This window comes from Pyrus communis, chromosome 14, assembly GCF_041283825.1.
Source record: "Pyrus communis isolate YQ-2024b chromosome 14, ASM4128382v1, whole genome shotgun sequence".
Classification (NCBI taxonomy): Eukaryota; Viridiplantae; Streptophyta; class Magnoliopsida; order Rosales; family Rosaceae; genus Pyrus; species Pyrus communis.
This window is the reverse complement of record NC_142578.1, coordinates 4,110,551-4,135,707: the sequence shown is the minus strand read 5'-3', so window position 1 is coordinate 4,135,707 and position 25,157 is coordinate 4,110,551. Positions and strand designations below refer to the sequence as shown.

Here is a 25,157-nt window from a genome sequence, read left to right as displayed (position 1 = left end):
TTGGAGAATGTTGTAGTATTCTTTTCCTTCAATTTTGGAGCTTTGTTTGGACTGATCTCAGGCGTTTGTTAGGGGTGCTAGTTTGTGATGATTAGTGTACGATGTTCCGGTGTCAGCGGTGGTAGCTGGCTGATAGGGTTTTCTATTTTCAGTTTTTTTTTACTTCTGTTTTGGGCTTCAAAATCTGCTTTGGTTTGCTTTGAGTGTTCATTTCTCTACTTTGTGCTTACTTTGTAATTGGGTATCTTTCTGTATAATTTTGTTAGAGAAATGTTATTAGCACTTCAAAAATCTCATTCTACACATAAGTGTATTTTTCTTTATAATTATAATAAGTTTGGAGTGCAAAATGAGATTTTTAGAATGACAATAACAATTCCCTTTTGCTATATTGGTAATGAATTTATCCTTGTCCAAAAAAGCAAGGTTCTAGATGTTTTAATTCTAAAAAGCAGAGATTTAGAAAAGTAAGCATTACTAATTAAAATTTAGAAGCAATGGTCTTTTCATTGACTTCACTGATTACAACCTTGTAATGCAAATGTTCACACACTCTAAGAATCTTTAGGTGCAAATTTTTGTTAAATGTAATCAATTAGTTGGTGTTAGTATCACATCAGTTTTTCATTTTTCCCCTATTTTTGTAAGGGAGAAAAAATAAGGGTATGGTTTGATAAATATATACGTACTATACGGTAAACTTAGAGAGTAAATAGAATATATTCATAGATCGTTTACAGTACACAAGTCGTATATACGATTTGGATCATGGTACAGACATAACCACAAATATTCAGATGGACTGAGCCTTCTACGTACTAGTAACACATCCTAACCAGGCTTAGTTTCATGTTTGACTTCGTTGACGAACGATAGAAGAACTGACCTCATCTTAATTAGGTGGTAAATTCCGATCTTGGGTGTAGAAAAAAGAGTAGACTGTTCTGTTCAACTTGGTTAATCCTATTAATATTATCGTATTATAGAGGGAATGATTTGGCTGGAAATATTGGTGTATATTTTATGCATAGGCACGATCAAATAATTATAACTCAACCAGAAACACTTGCCAATAAAATCAAGGCTCATCCATGCTAGTTCATAATTGCAGCAAGAAATGTACTTTACTTGCATTCCAAGGCTAAATTGATTTATGCAGTAGATTAATACTATTCATTTATTTACCTAAACGTGTGCTTTTCAAGCACATTACTTGCAAAGGAAAATATATATAATTTGAGGGAAAATAATGAGCAAGAAATGCAATGACACACTCATACAAGTTGTATTGTTCACACCTTAAGCACACCTAAACCATTCCTATTCATACCAAATGCTTTGCATCATATGCAATGATGATGTAATTATTTGCATGTCAGAAATTTAATTGGAAACAAATTTGGTAAGAGACCCAAAAATCATCCAAGCATGTTAGGCCACATCATTGCTAATAATATATTTGGTGGGCTTATTGATCAATTCAATAAGAGAAACTTCGAATAGAGTGTCACGTAGTCAAATGTATAGGGCAAGTTCTTGAGATATCGTTATATTGACACAAGTGAAACCATATGCAAGGGGGTTTGTCGAAGAGAGCGGTTCCAAGAAATCATTACACATGTTTTGTTTGCATCAGTGACTTTCTTTTTGTATGATCGTCCTTTTTCAGGCTCAGTGTAAGCTGATATATGTTTATTTGCTATACCAACAAAAGAAGTCTTTCCCATTTAGAAGGCGAGCACAAATTCCTTTTATATTAAAATTTCATACTCTTGTTGTCTTTGCCTCTCTTATTATTTGAATGGGACGAGATATGTTAAGAGATAAAACGGTAAGAATTTAAAACTGTTGCAGGTAAGTTTCCCTCCTCAACTATGAGATTAGGTGTGGGCAAGAGCATAAGACAAAAGCTCAAAAGTAACGTCTTCATTCTAATTAGCCCATTAAATCATATCATCAACCCCTAAGGATATTATTATTATTAGTAGGTTAGGTAGGTTTAATTGGCAAAAGATAATAGTTTTATATAAAAAAAGGGTTGTCTTATTCTCACAGGTTGGAGAAAAAGTTTGATATCTTTCCAAATCAAGGTTTTGATATCCACATCACAGCTTGCACAGTCCCTCAATTTCCTTCTATCATCCCAAAGAATTTTCAAATATATATTTGATCTAGAAGTAACAATTTGGTGGGTTGAAGACTCGTTTGAAAAATGTTTTTAAATGGTTGAAAATGCTTTTAATGAAAATGTGTTAGGAATCAATTTTTAATAAAAATACAAATAAATCCAGAAGTGCTTCTTAAAATCATTTTCTTAAAAATGTTCTCAATCATTTAAAAACGCTTCTCAAATAAGTCTGTGGTCCTCATCAAAAGAACTTGCTGGTGGTTTAGATTAATCAAATTTGTTTGTCTTTCTCTTTTACAATTAATGATCACAGGGCATGAGTCACCCTCAGATATTCTTGCTCAGGCAAATACCGAAAGTTCAAATTGGTTAATCCCTTTCAAAGTGTGAATGGTATTTTGGTATTTTTATTCACTTGGACGTTATTGAAAATTTTAAATTTAACATACACAGATCTGATGATTATATATGTTCATGATTCTGATACTTAATTGTGGCTAACCTCATTATGTTGTGGCCAATAGTGGGCAACATATTTCGAAAAGTCCCCGAACTGTATCAAATTTTTCCTACCAAGCAGCTAAGCAAGATAGGATGGCGCGGGTCCTTTTTAACACGAAAACTTAAGCAAAAACACCACATGAAACTCTTATACCTACCCACCAACGAGAAAACTTAAGCAAAAACACCACATGAAACTCTTATACCTCGCCCTTCTCAACAAAAAAAAATCATGAATCCATCACTGATTACCGTATCTCTTTTCTTGTATGTATGCTACCGCACATGGCTATGTAAAAACAGTTTGTAGATATCCTAACATTGGAACGAAAGGAAAACATATACACGCATATATAAATTAAGTTTATTTTGTCAACAATAATTATAATCATAATATAAGTAAGATGATTCAACAACCCGCCAAAATTTTATTTTTTTGGTTTTGTTTTCTTAAGCTTCAAACCGCTTCTCAAGAGATCTCCATACACGTGTGAACACCTGAACTTCACACATGTCAAGTAGCACCGGTCAGCTTCTACAAATAATATTCATACATTTTCTTTTTTCTTACGAATAAACAAAAATCCATAATTTATCTTTTATTTTCAGCTTCGTTCCACTGCAGATTTATCACATATTCAAATATTTTTCTTATACCTGAATGGACAAAAGCTTTCAATCACTTATTGTCGATTTGAGATAATTTACGTTAACTTAAACATTATAGTGCAAGCTATATTTTACGTTAACTAATTTGTAATGCGTGTAAAAATTGAACTCAAATACATTTGCTCTATCAAAGTAAAGTGACTAGATCTAAATTTGCATTAAACTAAGTACTTAAGTTAGATAGCACGAGGTTCAATATCTTAGTGGATAGAGTGTTATGTTTTTCCTCATGCGTGTACGGTTCGAAACTTTTCCCTTTCCAAATTATTGTAAATATTTTTTTTTTCTCAAAAAGGGGATCAGCTAGTGGTTTTACTACGGTAGTCCATCATTTCGAGGCCCGGAATGACTCACAGATGCACTTCAGTCTCTCATTTGCCACCATCGTGTGATCACTAGCGCTAGGAATCAAATCCAGAAAGTATTGTGTGGAATGCGGACCTAAATTTTGTCCTTAATCCTGGCCGTCCTATGGTGCTTAATTATTGTAAATAATTTACCCTAGCAAAAAGTAAGGATTACTGTTCAAGTTTTTCATTAATATTATTAGAATTGTTATTATTACACATAATAAAATAGAAAATTTGAAGCCAATTTTTCGCAACCACTCACACAATGTTATTTATGAAGTCCCAAATCCATTTCATTCCCAACCAACCCCTCCCTCTTTCCCTCCCTTCATCTTTCCTCTCTCCGAGCGCTCTACCAGATTGATAATAATGCAGGCTGCTGCCGCAGGTCCGTTGATCTCGCTCTCCCCCAGCTTCAACACCCACTCTTCCTCCGACAGACTAGCCCAGATCGCCGCCCGAGTCGTCGACGAGTTCTCCCACCAAGACCACCAACTCACCGACGAGTCCGACTGGGAAACTCTATACGATCACCAGGAAGAAGAAAAACTCCACCACTGTCAACAAACCAGAGACGACGACGTACAGAAAGACAAGGAGGAGGAAGAGGAGGAGTTTGAGTTTTCTTTTGTCAGCAGCGGAGGAGAGCCGCACACGTCGCCCGTCTCAGCCGACGAGATTTTCTCCAACGGTCAAATCAAACCCACCGCCTACCCTCTCTTCAACCAAGGCTTATTATTACCTCACAACGACGTCGTTGCGTCTAAAAATGCTAACGGGAATGTGGATGACGCCGTTAAGAAGCCGAAACAACGTCGTCCGCCGCTCAGAATGCTCATGAACGAAGACGAGCGCGAAACGCCGTCCTGCTCGTCATCCGAGGCCGACGACCTCGAGAACCTGCCACCTGACACTTACTGCGTGTGGGCCCCCCCGAAACCGTCGCCTGGGCAGCGCGGCTGCAATAAGAGCAGCTCCGCCGGTTCTTCCTCGAAGCGGTGGAAGTTTAGGAACCTTCTTTACCGGAGCAGCAGCGAAGGCAAGGACACTTTCGCCTTTTTGGCTCCCTCGTCGACCAAGACAGCCGAAAACAACAAGGGAGATAACGTCACGCGGAAAAGAGTCGACGGCGGCGGCGGCGTGTCGGAGAATGGAGAGCGTTATGTCGTAAGGAGCAAGACCGCGGAGGAAGGGGATAAACGACGGTCTTTTCTGCCGTACAGGCAGGACTTTGTGGGGTTTTTCTCGAATGTGAATGGGCTTAGCAGGAATTTGCATCCATTTTGAGTGATCAAGTAATTGAAAATTATTTAATTTCCCCTTAGTTTTGATATATATATATATATATATTTTTTTTTTTTTGTGTGAGTATTTTCTCATTTTCTTTTAGTTTTTTTTTTTTTTGAGAGAACTTACGATTAGTTAATAGTTGGGGTTAACTAATTTAATATGGGATTTCTTCACTTTGTGTAATTAATGAAAATATATAATATATCTTGAGTTAATATTATATTCTGGTGTTGATATTTCTATTTGTATTTTTGTTCATCCATGGAAATGAATATTTTTCTGATTTGTGACAACTTTTTGCTGTATGGATCTCACGCGGTATTGCCAAAAAGTCATTTAGGGATTTGTCCTTTCCTATAATCTTTCAATAAATTTAAGGTTTTTTTTATTTTTTTAATTTTAATATCACTATTGGTCTATGAAATTAGATCAAACTGATTTTACAGGTTTAATTTCAGAGACTAGATGGATATATTTTCTATTTTTAAAACTATTTTGATCGAACGGTCCAATTTCAAGATCAACTGTGATAAAAATCCTGAAATTGAAAGTTCTCATTTGTTTAGTTCGTAAATGATATTTAGTTGAATTTAGTTACGCAAAATATAATTTAAGACTGTTAATAGAACTTCGTCAAGTTTGAATTTGTCTTGCAAGTAAAGGGGAAGATGGAAAGATGAAATTCGGCTATTGAAATTTCAAAAACCAAATTTATTATACATTTCTAAAAGTTACAAAGTCAATATCAAAAACTGGAAAGAGAAAATGATTCAATTGCAAATTAGATCCACAAGCCTTGTATTGATATACCAAATTACATAATCACACATGTCATGTGGCATCACACCTTGATATTTCACTTTTGATTAATGCTGGCTAGACCAATTTTTCAGATCACATTTGTAAACCATTTGATGTGTCATATATAGTAAATAAACACGTTAATCAACATTTAAATAATAATTCAATCATCAACAATCATATCATATGATTTAAATAAATTGTTTCTCTAACGTTACCCTTCACTCCCATACTTTTATTTTATTTTTTTATATTATCTCGTATTTACTTTATATTCTTGTTCAACATTACACATGCTATCAAGGAAGAAATACCTTGTAGTAGGTCTAGTTTTTTGAATGCGCAACTACAATATGTATTTTGCGTTCAAAGTTAAGGATAGTCGCCTATTTGTGCATAAGTAATTATTAAACATCGACCAGAAAAGATTATCACAGTAAATTTCATACAGATTAACGGCTGCTAGTCACCCGACCACGTACATTGTCCCTAACAAAACCCTTAACTTCTAGCATATGGTGTCTTCTCCATTAGTATATGTTCTCACAAGTCATAATGAACGAAGAACTTCTTTCTCATAAAGCTCTCATAGAATTGGATGTGGCTGCTGGCTGATACATACAGCCAATACGGTGACTCTTTAGTTAAAGTTTTTTTAAATGGGACCCAAAAAAGCAATTACAGAGAAATATCAGGTGGAAAAAGCAAATTAAAGGTGGGATGACTGTGAATTTCACAAGGCAGCAATATTTTTGTGTCCCATTGTGGTACCATTTGGTCCTGGGTCTTTCATCTTATGCACCATTTTGCTATTTTCTCAGAGCCAATTATCCAGCTGCAAAAAGCTCCTCTAAAACTAAAACACTGAGAAAGTGTAAAAGCAGATTCTTTTGTTTTCTCTTTTGTTTTCTGCCTTTGGTGTGAGAACTGAGAGGATGAATAGTTTGTAAAAGTTAATATGAGTATAGTTGACTTATCAATCAGATTACTTGATTTTCGAGTAACTTATTATTTAAGTGACTTCAAGTGATCTTGCAATCATAATATGGTTAGAATAATAATATTAACTCTGATTAACCAATTACGTAGTCCCTATGTAGTATGACTTATTCTGGTAGAACATAAAATATATAATTGTGATTATGAGTATCTCTCAATTAAAAATAAGCTTGATTGAGAGATATCCTAGTAACTATAGAAGAATCGTCCATGCTCTCACAATACACGTCTTATTCCAATGCTAAACCTTATCCACTAGCAAGAGAATTTAAATTGTAAAGAGTATAAGACAATTATGAGTTCTTCACCGCCAACCTTTTATCTTATTCTACAGATAAGTTCATCTCTATTTTATTTTACTTCAACTCATTGTATTTGTGATCCTAATGTTTTATTATTGTTGTGAAATTTGAAGAAAAATATCAATATACCAATAGCTAGTTAGAGTTTTATTGCTCCCTCTGCCAAATATAAACAAATTCAAAAGATAATTGGTCACATCTCTGATGAAATTTATGTAGCTTCTTCTTGTACATATCCCCATAACGAAGAGATAATAGATCAAATAATGAAAGGAAGGGAGGGAGAAGCTAGCAGAGAAGGGAAGGTGGCCATCTGCTTTTGGAGAAATTTTTAGTTGTGACGGGAATACAGATGGTACATCACATGTTTTTATGCAAATGATGGAAAATTTTAATTTTTAAGTTATTAACCTTTTAACACACATAATCCACCATTTATATAAGAACACGTGATGTACCATCTCATGTGACGGTCACACTGAAAAATCTCTCCTGATTTTGCCAGTGCCACTGCAAGCTGTGGGGTACTAGCCAATGGCTGCTACTTTCACATCCTCTCCTTTTACTTCTTTTAGGGCATACAATGCCAAAGGCTGTAGAAATCTCAGTGGGCACCCCGTATTTTTTGGGTCATGCCCAATCAATTCCACATTGAGACCTATTCTCCCCTCCATCCTCCCCAGCCTCCCCTCCATCAGATTGAGACCCATTCTGGATTTTTGTGTCTAGATCCTGCAGATCGAGAAATCTAAACCACTTAAATTCAATTATACGATCCTCATTAGCCTATTCTACTGACTCACTTCACAAAAATTCAAAAACTAGAATAGCCCAAATCTTTCTTTCTCTTTCTTGAACTCTCTAGATCTCTTGGTCCTCGAGCTTCAGACACAGAAATCCATAATGGGTTTCAATCTGATGGAGGGGAGGCTGGGAAGGATGGAGAGGAGATGAGGTCTCTATGTGGAATTGATTGGGCATGACCCAAAAAATATGGGGTGCCCACTGAGATTTCTACAGCCTATCCGGAGGGAATCTTATACCCCCTTCCATCCTCCTCTTTGATTTTTGCATTGTGCCAGATCACTAAAAAATTTATTTAAAAATAACTATGAAAAAGGTTATTCTTTACAATTGCAATTTATAAAGTTTATTTAAAACTAACCAAGAAAATATAGTGCAATGAGTCATTTAATACAATCCTATGTATCTAGATTCTTAGTTCGCTTCATTGTAACGTTTGACAATATGAAAGATAATAGTCAACACACCACTAAAATAATACATTATAGTACAGTGGATTGTGACATTTGACAGTTTAAAGGATAATGTAATCATCACAATACGATTAGAATTATACATTATAGTCTTGGCTATGAAAACGAAGGCATAAGGGAACAATTTTGTGCATGGTACCAGAATTAATACTATTTAGTAAGGAATTATACAGTCTGACGTATTAAACGAAACTCTAAAACAACATCTTTATTAGAAAAATAGGGTTCGTCCGAAGTTGTATATACATTTAATGTGTGCAGTAATGTTATGTGGTACCTGTCTATTTGGTTGGGGATGTGTAATTTTATAGAGTGGGTAAGATTCCTTAAAGAATGAACAGGAGCTGGCCATGTTCATTGTTCAACAAGAATCCGCTTAAATTAGCATTTTCCTTTTCATCCTCTTAAAATGGCAGACCACCTTCTCTTTCATGCCCACATTATTATCCACATTTTAGCATCCATCTTCATCAGCACGTGTTGAGATTATGAATCCCACATAAAGAAAAATAATGGACTTTGTATGTGCTTATAAATAATTAGGCTACTACTTATATTGCCAATGATTTTATAGTGAACCTTAACTTTCTTCATGATATCAAAGCAGGTTGTCTTACATGTGAAGTCCAACGACCACACATACTCCACATTACCCCATTTGTACTGTCCACGTATTTGACTTGCAAATTTGTCACACCTGAGGATGAATATTGAGAATAAATCTCATATTAATGGAAAAAAGAACATTACACGAGCTTATAAGTAGATTGCATTACTTTTCATATTGCCAATTAATTTTATATCGTACATGATACATACACTTATATGAACAATGACATGCAACTGTCTATAAAAAAATGTTAAAATTGGTGTGGTTTTAGTGATACCTATCATTCAATATGATATAGCTGTAAGATTTGTTTTCCACAACTATTTAAATTTTCTATGTTTAATCTTAGTTATTTATTCTCATATCATTCAATATTACACACTACTGAAGATATTTCTGAGACGAAGAATTGTAACCTTGAAGGAAATTGCCATTAATTATTGTTTGATAACACTGTTTCCCCAGTAATATCATGTACAAGTGGAGGAACCATCAATCATGGCGATGTGTCAATTAGCATGACAATTGGTAATGGCAGCTATCTTATTCACTCTCGTAAAAATCATTAGTATTTGATTTTATTTCACCTTCGGACGCAGAATATTTTAATGTTGAACATTTTATCTCTAAGACAAATTTATATCAACGACAGTGTTTATAGTTGATTAGCACTTGTCTTCCATCATACAACGATCACTTCCTTACGATAACAACATTTCGAATTGTAAGGCTCCAATGAACCACAATTTTGTTGAACTCCTCAATGACTCTCTTAATCTCTAAACACTTTTGGAGACAACCCCGCTTTCTTCATCTCATTATAAAGACTACGGAGATTAGTAATGGGAATCGTTGGAATTTTGATGGAGACATTTGGACAAAGCACCCGTGTTCTGTGGCATTTTGTTTGTTCTGATTTGATTGCGCAGTTTTCACAGTTTTCCAATCTTTGGATGCATGTGTGGAGGAGGAGTTGGAGGAGGAGGAGGAGGAGGAGGAGATTATTGGATATTTCAACTTCAGTTGAAAACGATGAATGGAGAGTGGAGAGGGCAAGGTTGTCAACTACACCAACCCTTCTTACATGCATCGCCATCTCTAGCTATCTAATAATCCACTATCATTTGTATGTTTTTTTTTTCTTTTCGTGTCATTGATTTGAGATACCACCTGATGAAATTGGTGTTTCACCGTAAAACCAATTGGTAATATGGGGAGTAATCCAAAACCATATAAGCACATAGCAAATATTGGAGCGCGTGTGGCCGTTTGGCTTCACACGAGGACAACCTGCTCTGATACCATGATGAAATTGGGGTTCCACCATAAAACTAATTGGCAATATGGGGAGTAGCCCAAGACTATATAAGCACATAGCAAACCTTATCCCTCATCGATGATGGACAACTCTCAACACCACCAAGAAGGCGAACTATGTGTATGTAAGTCCTTCAAAAGAGGCTCGTATTTTTTAACGCTTACAATGTAGAGTTTTTATATGGAATGAACATGCACCAGGTTCAAATATCTACAATGGTGTCTTCTACTTAGATGGAGTAGTCGATCCTTGAAGTGAAATGAAGCCACTCATTGGGCCAGAATAATGGCAATTTTAGGTGTTCGAATTGAGTATGCGTTCATACTTGGTCAGAACTCTAGTCAGACTGTCAGCCTTGTTTTTAGGCTTTTCGGCCCTTTCTGGTTTGGGGTGGCTAGTTTGGGGTTTGTCAAATTTCTTCCCCAGCCCAACACAGAAGTCAACCATTTTTTTTATTGAGGTTGGAGCTTGGAACTTGGTTCACGTTGCGGTAGCAACACTCCCAAAAGGAGAGAAAATGGCCTACTTTTTGCAAGTTCGTCTAACAAGGACTGAGAACAGAGAATCAAAAGGGGCAAACAATGTACAATTTCACTACAGATCGGGTTTTCAATAGTTCTTGTTTCTGTGTTTCGAAATTTACCGTCCACAGTAGGACTTTTCTTCAGAGGGATAATGTATTCATACATTTAGAACCTATTTAAGGGGGGAACGCATTTCCGTTCACTCCCCCGCCCACAAGCTTGCAAAATCTTGGGAGATTCAACGTACCGACTGACTCTCCGATCATAGCATCGGTTGGTATGCTGGCCAACAAGGACAGGCTAACTGATCATGCAAAAACAGGAATTGAGCTTTGCAAATCAGCTGCATAATCTCGTGCCCATAAATCGTAATGTATGATTTCCTCGAGGGAAGGCGAGGCCACTAATTCTGCCCGATGCTTAGCACATGTTAGCTCAACAACCTTGAAAATATCAAGATAACTGATTCTGCAAAACAGGAAAACTTTTCTATTAGCAGAGAATTTCGTATGACGAAAACTTGCACACCAGCGAGAAGATTTGCAATTTCACAGCTCGGGCAGTTAAAACTGCTGAGGTGACCATAATTGTTGTCAAAGTTTGAAAGTTAACATTTTCTATCAAGGGAGAATGAATAAAGAGCACATACTTTTCACTGATAAACATCTCCACAGCCTTTTCATTTGCCGCACTAAGTACTCCAGTCATGGTGCCACCGGCCCGTCCAGCAGCATAGGCAAGGTCCATGGATGGGTATTTCACATTGTCAGGAGCTTTAAAGGTTAAAGAACCAAGCCTGCATCAATATTAGTTTCTAGTCAATCTGTGACAGTTTCTCGAAGAAGGCAGCGTTATGATTGTAGTAGATTTCAGCAACATAATGGGCATCTTATAAACTAAATTAAACATTCAGGATTCACAATAGACGAAACCACCATTGAATCATTAGAAGTTCCGACAATATTTGACATAGTTACCCAGCTTTAGAGTCAGAAATGCATGCTTATTCATATAACATAACTTAGTTATCAGGAGGAACATTTAGAAAATTCTACGTTACCATAAATGAAAAGAAAATGAAGGACACAAGCTGGAGCCCCATGAAATAAAATAAGGAAAGGGTTCATTACTTGCAAAGATCAAGACGAGGCCACGTTACTTCAGAGCAGTAGATTCTCTCTGGCCAGGACATGGTGTAGAGGATTGGCAAGCGCATATCAGGCCATCCCAGTTGTGCCAGAACAGATGAATCCTGAGAAGAACATCACAGAAATCCAAAAAATACATGAGTTTGCAGTGTTTTTACAAACTAAAGAAACATTTAAAACACAAAATTAGCATGCCAAAACTACAGACAAATGTTCAGTAGCTGAACCTGCGTTTCAATCATTGAATGTATAATGGACTGCGGATGAATCACAATCTCGATATCATCATATTCAGCTCCGAACAAGTAATGAGCTTCAATGACTTCGAGACCCTGTCAATGAGTACAAAGAACTTAATATTCAGCTCTAATATGGTGCCTTCCATATAAACGGCTTCAACATGAGCACAGACGATAACAAACCTTATTGAAAAGAGTAGCAGAATCAACGGTAATCTTCTTTCCCATATTCCAGTTTGGATGCTTCAGAGCATCAGCAACTTTAACTTCTTTCAACTTCTCAACAGGCCAATCCCTGTCAGTATCGGAGTGAGAAATTGTCAATATCCTCCCTATGCAACTTTAACTTCTTTTAATTTCGCATAGTCACTAATGACTGAAACTAAATCGTTCAGAAAGATGTTACAACAAAAGTAAATCACTGTTAAAAGTGAACTTGAAATTGAATACAGGAACATCCTATGTGAAATTGATGATTGAATTATGTTTTAGTATTTCTTATTTAAATGCTTTTTCTTTCAAGAAAAACTTTTAGAGAAAAAGCAAAAAATATGGGCAAGATCAAATAAAATAATTGAGGAAAATGATAAATTCCTGCTAACATTGATAGGTAACCCCTTTCTATATATTCTAAGTAAGAAAGTTGAATATCCCTACTCAGCTTTCATATTCCAACTCAGATTATGATTTCATACCTGAATGACCCACCGGACGCTGTCAAAATGATACGCCGAAGTGCACCCTCTGGCAAGCCTTGGATACACTGAAAAAAGGATAATTCATGAAGCTTCACTATGACATAATAGTCACCAATATAAAATGATCTGGCAAGCATTAAAATAAAGTGCATCACGTAATGTAATAATGCTTTGTAATACAAACATAATAATGTATGTAACAGATATATCCATTATTAGTACATAAATTATCTGACAGATTTTTAGCTATCAAGATGAATAAACATTTCGTACCTGAAAAATCGCAGAATGTTCTGAATCAGCAGGAAGAATTTTCACATTATGCTTGTGAGCAAGAGGAAGAACAAAAGGACCTCCAGCAATCAGGGTCTCTTTATTGGCTAACGCTATGTCTTTCCCTGCTTCTATTGCAGCCACTGTAGGCTAAGATAAAAAAGTAACACGAGAATTAGGTCTCCTAATTTATATTCATTTGTAAGTCAAATACTGTTTTCTTTTCTGAAAATACATTTGTTCAATTTCGTTATAAATCATCAGTCATTATAATTTGTTAGCCAACTTTGCTATCCCGTCAACCTTCCCTTGTCTTTCAGTTCCTAAATTATGTATTTCAAAAGTTATACGTATAGCTTCTTTTCAAAAAAAATTTTGACCCTTATAACTTCAATGACAAAGCAATTACCTTCAGTCCTGCACAGCCTACAATTCCTGTAACTACTGTGACTGCATCTGGGTGGCGGGCAACCTGAGAAGAGAAATATGAGCAATTCCTTCAAGATGAACAAAACAAAATTCATCAACCAAGGGCAATTAGATGCTAGGCTACCTCAACAACTCCTTGCTCGCCCGGAATAATCTCGGGCTTTTCATCAAAATCAGCCAAGGCCTCTTTAAGTTCATTAACTAGTGATTCATTTCTAACAGCAACAAGCTGGGGCTTGAATCTCCTCACCTGTACAATGCAAAAAATGGATTCTCAACCCCAAGCTACGTAGATAAGAAATATCAATCCAGAACCCCAATTTACTAGAGTTGGTAGCTATAATATCAGGGTGAATTTGTGGGGTGTCTACTCGAAATTCAATACTTACCCGTAAGTTGGGATGAACAATCCTTTTAAGTTCTAGGAACTGTTATTTATCAAATGGATTACCTGATCCACAAGAAGAGTTACATTTGAACCAGCTGCCAGCGCCACAATTCTGAATTTATCTGGGTTCTCCGCCACTATGTCTAATGTCTGTATAAACAACAGAATCCGATCATAATCAACTAAAGTGATTCCCAAAATTTGTTCCTTTAAGAAAGAAAAACAGCTCTGATTCAAGTGATGCTTATACAGCAAGATACAACTCCCACAAATGAAGTAAATCATATTATTTCAATATTTGATCTTCCAACCTTCTATCAATTTAATTCTGTTAACAACTCCATACAGGTCTTACTAGTATATTAGTATCCTTAATCTCCAATAAACAATTTTAGAAGAAAAGAAACAATCTTTTCGATACCTGGGTTCCAATGGAACCGGTAGATCCAACGATCGAAATAGGCTTGGGACCGTCCCAAGTCCTGCGGCTTGTCTCCGCCGCGGCACGTCCAGGCCAAGCTGGAGGAGGTGTCTGTGCAGCCGAGCATTGAACTCTTCTCCCAATTACAGTTCCGCAATCTCTCCTCCTCAAAGCAAACCCCCCTATGTTTCAACAAACAAAACATCATGAATACTGAAACAACATTAACAAACAAAATGGTATACCCTTAAAACAACATTAATCAAGAAACTAACGCTAAATAATAACAAAATTATAATTATATCAGTGACTACATCATCAAAATTCAGAGCTCATGCAAGTAAAATTTAAAGAAAAAAGCACATATATCCACTCCATCATATGAACTTTTAATTTTACAAAAAAGCAGATGGACCTCATCACTTTACAATCACAGAATCACAATGACCCATTTGAGCAGTAATGCCAGCACGCACTCTGGAAAGCCAGAAAAAGAAAAAAGTCTCCATCTTGCTAGTTTTCTCGGGAACCAAACAGAAAATTGAAAGCAAGAGAAGCACAGTAACTGCTACCAGGAAGCTTGGGGAGGTGGCAGCTGGACTTGGTGGAATCCAAGAAAGAGATGGCTTTGATTTCAGCTGGAGATAACAAATTGAGAGCCATCCAATCCAATCAAAACTCAAACTTTTTGGATCCAAATCAACAAAAAGCAATAATCTTTGAGATAAATGAACAAAAAGAAGAGAACCCTCTGAGCCAATTTTTCTGTGGTGCTGGAAATTGCAGAGCTTTATAGTCAAATTTGTAGTGGGTTTTCTAATAATAGTAAATTGGGTTTCTTTCTTTCCTAATAAATTATTTTGAATTAACAATATTAGTAAAAAATAAAACAAATAAATAATCAAAACATGGGAAGTGAGGCGTTGACAGATGAATAAGGACGATGTGTAGGATGGGGACGACAACGGAATCAGCCTCTTCTGGTGGACTGTAATTACCATTTTCGTGGGAAAATTTGATCCTTCATTTAGCATACGACGCCGTTTGGAAGTTAGCATATAATTTGGATAGGATGGGGACTTGGGAGTATGCTGTTTACAACATTTGATGATATTCCTCTATAATCCATCCAAAACATTTCATGTGGATTCCGAGGAGGGAATTGTTGCTTTGTATAATTGTAGTTTGTATTCTCTTGTATTTGAAATGGAAGGCTTATCAAAACCTTTCTATTTTTGTGTTTATTACTGTGCTAGATTTGTGAAATACTAAGAAGACTCTTAAAAACGGAATTTTTTTATGAACTTTTTGTCACTTCATGTTTTTAACACAATATTTATACACGTTAAAATATGAAGTGACAGAAAATCCATAGAAAGTGTCATTAACATTTCTCTTTATTCATACACGATTTCTCTACGATGAAATTGAAAAAGAAGAGAAATTGTTAAGTGTAGGGCCAGTCCAAACTTTAAAGGGTAGAAATAGATGACAGAGGATCCTGGACGGATCCTCTTTGTGAGGTGCCCGGAGATTCTGTAATCACATTTGTTTATCGTATATCATGTAGCTAGTTTTCTTCGGGTACTGTTTATATTTAATTTTAAATAAAAAAATTACAATAATTTTTTACCGTACGATGTACGATGAAAATATGTAATTTGAGGATCCCCGGAATCCTCACAAAGAGGATCCGGCGAGAATCCTCATTCGAAATAGCTGACTTGAGTTGATCCCATTTTCCCTTTATTTTCTTGTTAGGTCAAAAGGATTAAGGTATCTGAAGTATTGAGGTTAAAGTAGATGCCTTATCACAAGAAGTTAAACAAGTTACTAAATGCTTATTGGATCCTACTACCCGCAATAAGTTTTTATATTAGTCACTATGTTCAAGATAAACGTGATTACAAATATTCAGATTCGGCAAAGTTCAAATCCATCTTGTTTAAACATATCTCTCTTTATCAAAAAAAACAAAAAACTAAACACAAAATAATTTTAAAATGCGAAATAATTATCAAACGAGGCTACACTAGTTTTCATTTCTAGGATGTGTATAGGTGTACAAGATGAGAGATGTTGGTGAGTGGTGATCATAATGGTGAGGGCACTGAGGGGTATATAGTGCTATTTCATGCGTGTACAATTGAAATTAATACCAAATTTTCTTTGTTAGAATTCCACAGAAAGTTGGCAACTACCATAAAAAAGCTAGACCCACCAAAAATCATGAAGAGAAAATCAATAGAAGTGGTTTATGAGTTTGTTAATCGTACATTATTTTGGTCTTTCTTTGAATAATTTGTCAATATTCAATCAAAATGATTTACAATAAACAAACTTATATACCACTTCCATCGATTTTCATTATCAAAAACCACATTGAGCAGTTATGCTAATTTAAAAGATTATTTTAGATAAAAGACTCTAAATAAATTATCAATAACAAATGGACGGCCAGAAGTGTCCAACTCTACAAACTCCACTTCAAGTTTTTCGAAGGCTCCTTAGTTTCCATGTGACCAAAACGCGCGTTTCACAAATTTCATATGGTGATAATTTCGTAACTCCTGTCTAAACACACGTATTTCTTTGCACAGTACATTTATACAAGATATTAACTCAAAAGGTACGTTAACATGCATACATATCCGAGTGATATCTATGATCAAGTTGTTTGATGTGGGGTGGACACAATACGGTGCAGTTTAGTATGGGAATAGAATCAAAACTAAAACCGTTGAAAGTGTTTATGAGCAAAAGTGATTTTTAAAAAAGCATCACCAACCGGGATTCGGATTGAGCAGGTTTGAATGCAAATAACCACCAACATGCACATTATTTATTTATTTATAATATTCAATAAACAAATTTATCAGAAGAGTAACCACCACCAAAGCCTAAAATACAGCTTTTGGAAAAAGCACTTTAGGTTCAGCCTTTGGGCAACTTATTTTATACGTCAACATCTTCTGCTCTCTCATCTCATCCATGCACATATTACTATTGTAACTCTTGAGTTAACTTTTGAAAGATTTTCAGGTAGGTTTCCGAAGGAGAAATCTGCACCAGAAATGCAGTGTCAATATAACATTAACGAAATGAAGCTGATGGCTTCGTGAATACGGATGTTCAAGAACAGAAATATACATGTATTTCTTGAGCAATTTTACATAACGGACGTAGATATACAGTACCTGAGATGATTAAGGTGTTCAATGAAATGAACTCATTACTACTAATAGCTCACTTCCTCTTCTTGTATCTCAGTAGTCGAGTTCAGCGGTGAACTTCCATTGATTTGCTTCGATTCACCTCCAGATTCAGCTATTTTTGTTACCCTCTGCAACTCATCCGCCGCTTCTGATGGGCCATTGGTCGCTTCTGATGGGCGTGCAATGGGCAGATCGTTACCCAGCTGTTCTTTCTGCACTGATGGTTTTGGCCGTCGGATAGCTTCAGCTGCTACTGCCATTGCAACAGGGGGTGGCTGGGGAGGAACCCATGTACGCTGAACTGGTTGCTCACTAGTTCGTACACCATATGACCCTCCATTGACTTCACTTTCTATCTCGGTGATTCTGGAATTTTTCTGCTGCTGCTGCCACCATGACACTGTACTGTCACCGTTTGACTGATAATTGAGCCCATTGTCCTGAATGCTGGAATTCAAACTACTGCTTACTTGAGATTGAAGCACTTGGCTCGGGTTGTTTTGGGCCTGACCAACTTCCCAAGGCTACCCAAGAAAACATATAGTACCAATCATCTCCATGTATCAAAGCATGAAAACTGAATTTTTATTACACTTAGTAAAACTTTTAAAAGAGTCGAATAAATCTCTCTATAATTTCATAAAGCTTACAACCAATTCTGGTAACATTCCATGATAATATTTAGGAATGATGAAACGAAACCATTTTCTTTTTGTCCAGAATCCAGATTTTGAAAGACATGCTGTAAATGATCCAACAATGTCTCCTAATCTTTGACAAAAAAAAAAAAAAAAAAAAAAAAAAAACAGTTTCCTAATCAGGAGCGAGTCAATTTCGAATCCTAGCTTTAACCAACCGGGGAAACCAAAAGTTGGTAGCCCAATTTTAAATAACTGGCCTTGGTGGTGGAGACTATTATTTTCTATAGCTAAATTGCTTAATGCACTCAATGAATCTATGTTAGTCCATAACCGTTTCTGTTTCCTTTTACTGAAAGGAGAAAGAGGGGAAGGTGAAAAGCTCTCAAAAGCAATACCTTAGCCCTAGGTACCAAGCGAGGATTTGATAGTTGCTGATTAGGGTTCAGGGGAAAATCATCAATGTCCTGCACATCATCCAGAACGAAGAACAATTAGCATTTAAGCAAGAAAAGAAAGAAATGATTTTGATAAAAAAAAAAAAGCGAGAGATTACTTTGACATTGGGAGGTTTCTCCCCTTTTTGTACCATGGCCATGATCTGCAATATTATAGTAAAAGTTAAATAAGCGGTCAAGAAGTTATCACGTAAGTGATAATACCATGGGGCCATAGACATGACCAAACATAAGATCAAATATAAACTTACAACGACTGCATGAATAATCTGCAAACTCAATTTGCAGATGGAATGATAAAGACTACCAGACAAGCAACAGGTTAGATAATTTCAAAGTGCATGAAAGATAATTTTCAACCTCGACAACTTATAATCTTTTAGGCCTCCTGAATCATCTACGATTCATCCATTCTTACCTTAAATTTGGCTACTCTTAGTAACAAATTCTTACCTTACCTTAAATTTACCTTAAATTTGGCTACTCTTAGTAATAAATCCCCATAAACGAGCTCTTTGCATCTAATGACTGTCCCTGGATGACTATCCAAACTCAAATTGAGAGATAACATAGTATTTTGTGCCAGCTTATTTAACCACATCAACTTTATATGTTCTAAGAACACTGCATCCCTTAAACATTAAACGGGTTTTATACGATAAAAGAAAAGCTCTCAATAATAGACACTACTTCTTTTAAAAACATTTCCGAGCAATGAAAAGGCCATAAAATTTACTTACATCCATGTAAGACTTTGGATGAGGTGCTGGTTCCATAGATGCAGCAGCTGAGGAAGATTGCACTGTCCAGAAAATTGTAACAATACGAAGCAGAAATCAATATACGTTAGAAAGATTAAACAATTAGAAATTTGACAACTGATTAGAAAATAATAACCTGAGCGCACGTCATACTCTGCCTTGCCATTCACATACTGTTGCTGTAAAACAGATATATGGTAAAAAAGTTATAAAAAAAAAACCTTCTGTTGGATAGATCTGGATATCATATTATCTAAGGCTTTCCCATTTCAATAAGAATATCAAATTTGTGCTACTGTCAGCTGACCTTTGAATTTGTGATAGCGATGCGATTGTCTTCATGATCAACAAGAGAGGTTCTCGAGGCTTTTGTTTCTCCTGATGGTTAGGCAGAAAGATGGGATAATCAAATAATCATCATCAAATTCCAATTTTGTAAACAAGAAGTTTGTGATTGCAAACAAATGATGATGTGACTATTTTTTGGGGAGAAATCAATTATAGCCACTTGATTGAACAAATAAAGTATTTCCTGTACCTTCCAATTTCCGTATGGAATTACTCATTGACTTCATTTCTTGCACTTGCACATCTAACAAACTCATGAGTTCCACGAAGTATTTCCTCTCTGGCCCAAGTATAAACCGCAGCAATTGTGAAAAGGTGATACTCATCAGTATAAAGAAGGGAAAATCGAAACAATAATGATAACAAAAAATAAATTCAATCAAGATAGAAATAGGTTAAAAGATGATTGGTACAAGAGGATCACAATCGCACCTTCAGTCTTAGAATTCAGCATTTCCTGGCTTACTTTTGCCACATCTGATGCTGCGGCTGCGGCTGTTTTAGCAGCTGCCGCAGCTTCTTCTGCCAAACTTGGTTTCGAGTCAACTTTATTCTTAACATCATTCTCATCTTCCAGTACAACCTTACGTATCCAAGCCTTCAATCTAGGAATAAGAGATTTCTAAAACAAGGAACGTGTTATTAGACAGCAATCGGGCGACAGAAGTTTTATGAGACACTGTGCCAAGAAGCATATAAAAGCAATATAACATGATGTACAAAATTAACACGTCATGATTGTAGAAGGTTGAGTACGAATACCTTAATTAGTACAGCTGCTCCACAACCAGAAAGTGTCAGTACTCCTACAGCAACAATGGCATGAGACCAGCGAAATCTGTACCCAGTTAATGTACCCACAGGGGAAATTGCTTTAGTGGGAGCAGCGGCGGAAGGCTGCAAAGTTTGAGTTGTATTTTGTGCCTGAACATTTGACGATGTCTTCACCTGTCCATCTGCTACAAGAAAATATAAAACCAAAGTTACATAAACAATTGACAAACTCAGGTCAAATAAAAAATATCAGGTTTTTGTGACGGTGTTACCTTGATTTCCTGAAGGTGGGTCCTTCAATTTGCAAACAGACAACGTCAAACACGAAAAACATTGAGACTTAACAATTAGCTTGAATACGAATGATCAATTCACTTACAGGCACACGCCGAAACGCTTCGTCAATCTCTTCTTTTGTGAGCCCCTTCTTCTCGAGAAAAGACCGTCTGTAAACAACAGGAGAGCCCCTAACTTTCGGGTGCGAAAGGAATTTAACAGCATTTTGCACTTGTTCCTCCCTCATTGGTTCGGAATTCACAAACACCGACGGTGTAGAGCTTTGCCTGGGGGGCTCATCCCCAGCATCCTGCTGACCCTCAGTTGTGGGTTGAGCAATCCCTGCTGCTCAAGTTAACAACCACAATTATTATTTTCACACAAATTAGACCGTAACTAATTTTGCAAGAACCATGATTTCTTTCATAGACCATAAATTTATTCAACTCATTAAATTATAATCATAAAAACAACTCTCCTGGTTTTATTCAATCAATACCACCACGAACTGAATTCCACCAGCAAATTATTCAGTAAAATTTTAAAAATTAACAATAATTAACATAACTGATAATATATTCAAATTGTTCATTTAATTTTCAATTGCATAACTTCCTCAGCAACTATATGAACAATACTGAAACAATAAAATTAAAGTAAAAAAGAAACAAAATTTGAGAAAATAATATATATAGAGAGAGAGAGAGAGAGAGAGAGAGAGAGAGATGGCACCTGGGTTCTGCTCTTTGTCCGCCATAGTGACCTTCTCCTCCAACTGAATCACTCAAAATTACAAGAAAAAGTGAAAAAAAATGGTAAAAGAAAACAGCAACAACTGATTAAAAACGCTTTTAATTCACCATTAAAATTGTGAAATTCTGATCAAGAAATAACTTACAGGAGACGATGGAAATAGTGATGTCAGCAGAAGGCTAAGGTGGGCTTTTGCTCATCCCAAGGCAGCTTGCTTTTATTATTTATTAAAATTGATTTTCAAAAGGAAGACAAAATGTCTGAAACTTTGAAGCGAAATTTTATTCAAACCCGTAAGTTGTATCTCTATCCCCAGCTTATAAAAGTTATCTATCATATTTCCAAATTTGCCCTTAAATATGTAATAAAAAATTATATTAAAACCCAAAACCCCGAGCAACAAAACACTATTTTTATCTCTACACTCATCCATTTATTCATGGAAACTCAACTCAGACGCTGGTTACACTTTCACCGACGTTGTCGATGGTCACCATTCCCCTTCACCTCTTTTTCCTTTTCGTTTGTTTCTTGAATTTCCTTCAGTTTTTGGGATTCAATAACTCTTGTTCATAAATATGCTTAACTTCAATCTCACCCTTGTTTTTCAAGGACCTCAGACGAAGAGTATTTGCGGAGAAAAGTTCTTGTCTAGAGTCAAGATCTTCTTATTCTATTCAATATAATCATCATCATCACCATAGCTAGCCTTTATGAATCTTCCTTTGCTGTTTGATATGTGAAATTTAGCACTAGCTAGCAGCAGGTTTAGCTCTTCTTGCACAAATGCTTCCCATCCCCAAGCTTGATTTACTCTATGATCACAGTGGAGAGGTATGGTGGGTCGGTGGCTGTCAAAAATGTCGGGGAATTGTCGCCAGCTCTTGTGCTAGGTTCACCAGAATGTATGAAAAGGGTGTAGAGATAAGAATAAAAAACTTTTTTGATGTTTGTGGGTTTTAGGTCTAATCTAAATTTTATCTGCTATTAATTAAGGGCAAAATTGGAAGTTCGGTGAAGAAAATTTATAAGTTGGGTGTAGAGATGCATAAGTAGGGTTCGAATAAAATTTCAGACTCTCAACAGTTTGCGACATTTTTTTTTTTTTTTTCAATCGGCTGTGGTGCTTTGTGGGCGTATGCGCTGGTTGTTTGGTTTTGGATTATGGGCTGAACTCGTTTGGACCCGCAATGTGAAAGCAGGGCCAAAACTCTTGGTCCAAGCCCAAAGGTTTTTATTTTTTTGGTCAAAGGTAATTTTCATTACCAAGAGAGTACAAGTACATACAAAGGGGCCCAAATACACTGTAAACACAATACAAAATGTGAACCCCAAACACTAAACAAAAGCCCAACCTGAGAGAAGAGCCCAAAACAAAAAAACCCTAAAAGAGTAGTTTCCTTCGCCACCGTCGAAGAACCTGCCGCCGGCCACAATCCAACATCCTATGCCAGAGATCTCACCAAACACAGCCCCAAGGAAGAAGGCTCCATCTTCCTCCACCAAGCACCACAAGCACCACACAAATTGAAACTGTAGCCATCAAAGAAAGAAGCCAGAGGGAAAGAACTTTCTCCCAGCAACAAAGCCGAAAATGGCATACAATTGGAAGGTGGTGGTGTGTACACCATATGAGCCGAAGCTCTACACACCTTCTGAGAAAGCCGCAAAACATGGGTGGAAGATATGGTTGCAGAATCGGACATGTGTGAGAACGATAGAGGACATAAGCAAATGGAAAAGTTAGAAAATGGCTGGATTAGAGTCATGGAGGTGGAAAAACTTGAGGGAGAACAAGAAAAAAGAAGGTTGGAAGTGGGACTTTCGGATTGAGATTGGTGAAAGGTTAGATCAGAAGTCGTAGGGGATGGATTATTAAGAAAAACGGATCAGAAAACATGGAGAAAGCCAGTCCCACAGAGAAGGGAAGAGAGAGACAAAAGAAGAAGAAGAAAAAAGGATGCCCCCAACCCTGGCCACTGCTAGGGCTGGTGGTAGAGCGAGTTGACAGAATTGGAAGCACTCACACACCTATGAGAAAGTCTCTCACACATCCTTCTTGGCATTGATCGATTAATTTTTCCATGTGTGACGTTAAATTGGCACGTAATGTTTACCACACATAGATTATAACACTAAGTCTTGATCGGGAGAATGACATACATGAAATTGGTTTGTTATCTTATAGTGTTCAGGTCTAATTATGTATTTTTATGTGCAAGTTTTTCTTCACACGTAAATGTATTATTAGACTGAAACATAGTCTCAGAAAAGGCTTAATTGATCCACGATTTATGTTTTGTCTTTGGTTTCCTTTTCGTTTGTTACGAGAAATATATCGATCAATTCCGATTCTTTCTTTTCTATTGATTCTATATTACCTTATTTTATGTAAGTTGCTCCCTTTGATTGGAGACGTTTTTTGTTTTTTTTTTTTTTAAGTGATGGAAATGATAAGTGAGCAGAGGATGTGGTGCATCGGGAATTTGGGATGACTTGAGCAATCAATTTATTGATTGCATCTAGCTAACCCCGGCAAATGAACCTTGATTATTGATCAATTTTGACCCGTTGATCAACATTTTTCCTTAATAATTATGATAACTTGTTAAGTGTATATCATGTCATAAAATGAGATTTCATTTTCATGCTCCGTAACATTAATATTCGGTCCCACAACCTCTACCTTCGTTTCACTTCCGTTCTTACTCCTCTTCTTTCTCCGATTATCCCACAGAAACTTCAAAACCATAGCAGTAACAAAACAGCTACCTAAAATCAAATAACCCAACAAACTCTATTCTCCCAAATGAACCTTCACCATTACTAGATTTATGTAGTTTTAATTATAACTGCCCATGCTTCGTACCATTAAAAACTACGTAAGATGGAAGCTTTCCCATAAAACATAGGCCTTTTTTTATTTGATACCTTTGAACATTATATTGTTTAGTCATAACCGAGGACCCCCAGGATAGCCTTTGTAGGAACCACTGTCTTCACATAAAGCACTTATGCTTTCGATAGAAATACATTTATTAGAAATCCAAGTGTGTCTGAAAAAATAAATCAAGAAACATGTATTTTACTTGACGAAGCATATGGCATGTGCCCTTCCCTATGGATGACAAAACTATGTTGCGTAAACTGGTGCGATGAGAGATAAACGAACAAGGGGTGATTTAGTGGTTAGGGATGAATTTTAAGTTCATATTTCACACGACGCGTTCTGAGTTTGATTTCTGACACTAGTGAACAATGGTAGCCAAAGAGATATTGAAATACCTCTATAAGTCTTTTCGACTCCAAAAAAAATGGACTATCATCGTAAAGCCATTTGGAAATATTGATGGTATTCTCTCTTCCTTGTCCTTGTTTATATAAGTGAATTGTATTAGAAATGGGGTATGTTTTACAACTTTTCCTTGACCAAATACTTAATTTCAACATGAATGTGGCCACTAAATTTTGAATTATTGTCCATTAATTAACCGTTGAAAATACATAACAACAATCAACCGATGCTAATAACGCCAAGTATTGATTGGGCCAGTAATGTTACTGTCAAA

General features: G+C 36.2%; 3 protein-coding genes across 11 annotated transcripts; 1 reads left to right on the top strand and 2 right to left on the bottom strand.

Moving 5' to 3' along the window:
- Positions 1-3,897: 3,897 nt before the first annotated feature.
- LOC137713821 (uncharacterized) lies at positions 3,898-5,158 on the top strand. Its single transcript, XM_068453177.2, has one exon. It carries the CDS (start codon positions 4,018-4,020, stop codon positions 4,933-4,935), a length of 918 nt encoding a protein of 305 aa, XP_068309278.2. The 5' UTR covers positions 3,898-4,017; the 3' UTR covers positions 4,936-5,158.
- Positions 5,159-10,810: 5,652 nt separating this feature from the next.
- LOC137713455 (1-deoxy-D-xylulose 5-phosphate reductoisomerase, chloroplastic) lies at positions 10,811-15,243 on the bottom strand. Of its 2 annotated transcripts, none has more exons than XM_068452750.2 (12): positions 14,932-15,243; positions 14,366-14,547; positions 14,008-14,094; positions 13,681-13,806; positions 13,537-13,599; positions 13,128-13,277; positions 12,852-12,919; positions 12,340-12,451; positions 12,145-12,249; positions 11,900-12,021; positions 11,419-11,565; positions 10,811-11,237 (listed from the first exon to the last, which is right to left on the bottom strand). In XM_068452750.2, exons 1-12 carry the CDS (start codon positions 15,026-15,028, stop codon positions 11,078-11,080), a joined length of 1,419 nt encoding a protein of 472 aa, XP_068308851.2. In that variant the 5' UTR covers positions 15,029-15,243; the 3' UTR covers positions 10,811-11,077. The 2 variants fall into 2 exon arrangements, with proteins under 2 accessions (XP_068308851.2, XP_068308852.2); XM_068452751.2 differs by having other exon boundaries at positions 14,938-15,243.
- A 1,930-nt stretch (positions 15,244-17,173) lies between these two features.
- Positions 17,174-22,083, bottom strand: LOC137713248 (peroxisomal membrane protein PEX14). 8 transcript variants are annotated; one of them, XM_068452538.2, is made up of 14 exons: positions 21,734-22,083; positions 21,568-21,610; positions 20,939-21,180; positions 20,832-20,853; positions 20,548-20,741; positions 20,218-20,407; positions 19,976-20,065; positions 19,745-19,815; positions 19,574-19,616; positions 19,417-19,478; positions 18,775-18,819; positions 18,617-18,685; positions 17,563-18,104; positions 17,174-17,428 (listed from the first exon to the last, which is right to left on the bottom strand). In XM_068452538.2, the coding sequence occupies exons 2-13, from the start codon at positions 21,590-21,592 to the stop codon at positions 17,604-17,606; spliced, it is 1,554 nt and encodes a 517-aa protein (XP_068308639.2). In that variant the 5' UTR covers positions 21,593-21,610; positions 21,734-22,083; the 3' UTR covers positions 17,174-17,428; positions 17,563-17,603. The 8 variants fall into 8 exon arrangements, with proteins under 8 accessions (XP_068308639.2, XP_088540208.1, XP_068308638.2 ...); XM_088684082.1 differs by having other exon boundaries at positions 20,939-21,177; positions 21,734-21,941; XM_068452537.2 differs by having other exon boundaries at positions 20,548-20,744; positions 21,734-21,903.
- Positions 22,084-25,157: the final 3,074 nt, after the last annotated feature.

What these genes read in the sequence shown, in the direction of transcription:
- LOC137713821 (XM_068453177.2), top strand. Translation starts at nt 4,018, where the DNA reads ATGCAGGCTGCTGCCGCAGGTCCGTTGATCTCGCTCTCCCCCAGCTTC.
- LOC137713455 (XM_068452750.2), bottom strand. Translation starts at nt 15,028, where the DNA reads ATGGCTCTCAATTTGTTATCTCCAGCTGAAATCAAAGCCATCTCTTTC. An exon ending in CCCCAAGCTTCCTGGTAGCA is followed by an intron (nt 14,548 to 14,931) that starts GTTACTGTGCTT and finishes GTTGAAACATAG; the next exon opens with GGGGGTTTGCTTTGAGGAGG. An exon ending in TAGGCTGTGCAGGACTGAAG is followed by an intron (nt 13,278 to 13,536) that starts GTAATTGCTTTG and finishes TTTTTATCTTAG; the next exon opens with CCTACAGTGGCTGCAATAGA.
- LOC137713248 (XM_088684079.1), bottom strand. Translation starts at nt 21,592, where the DNA reads ATGGCGGACAAAGAGCAGAACCCAG. An exon ending in TCGCTATCACAAATTCAAAG is followed by an intron (nt 19,617 to 19,744) that starts GTCAGCTGACAG and finishes TCTGTTTTACAG; the next exon opens with CAACAGTATGTGAATGGCAA. An exon ending in AGAGTATGACGTGCGCTCAG is followed by an intron (nt 19,479 to 19,573) that starts GTTATTATTTTC and finishes TTTTCTGGACAG; the next exon opens with TGCAATCTTCCTCAGCTGCT.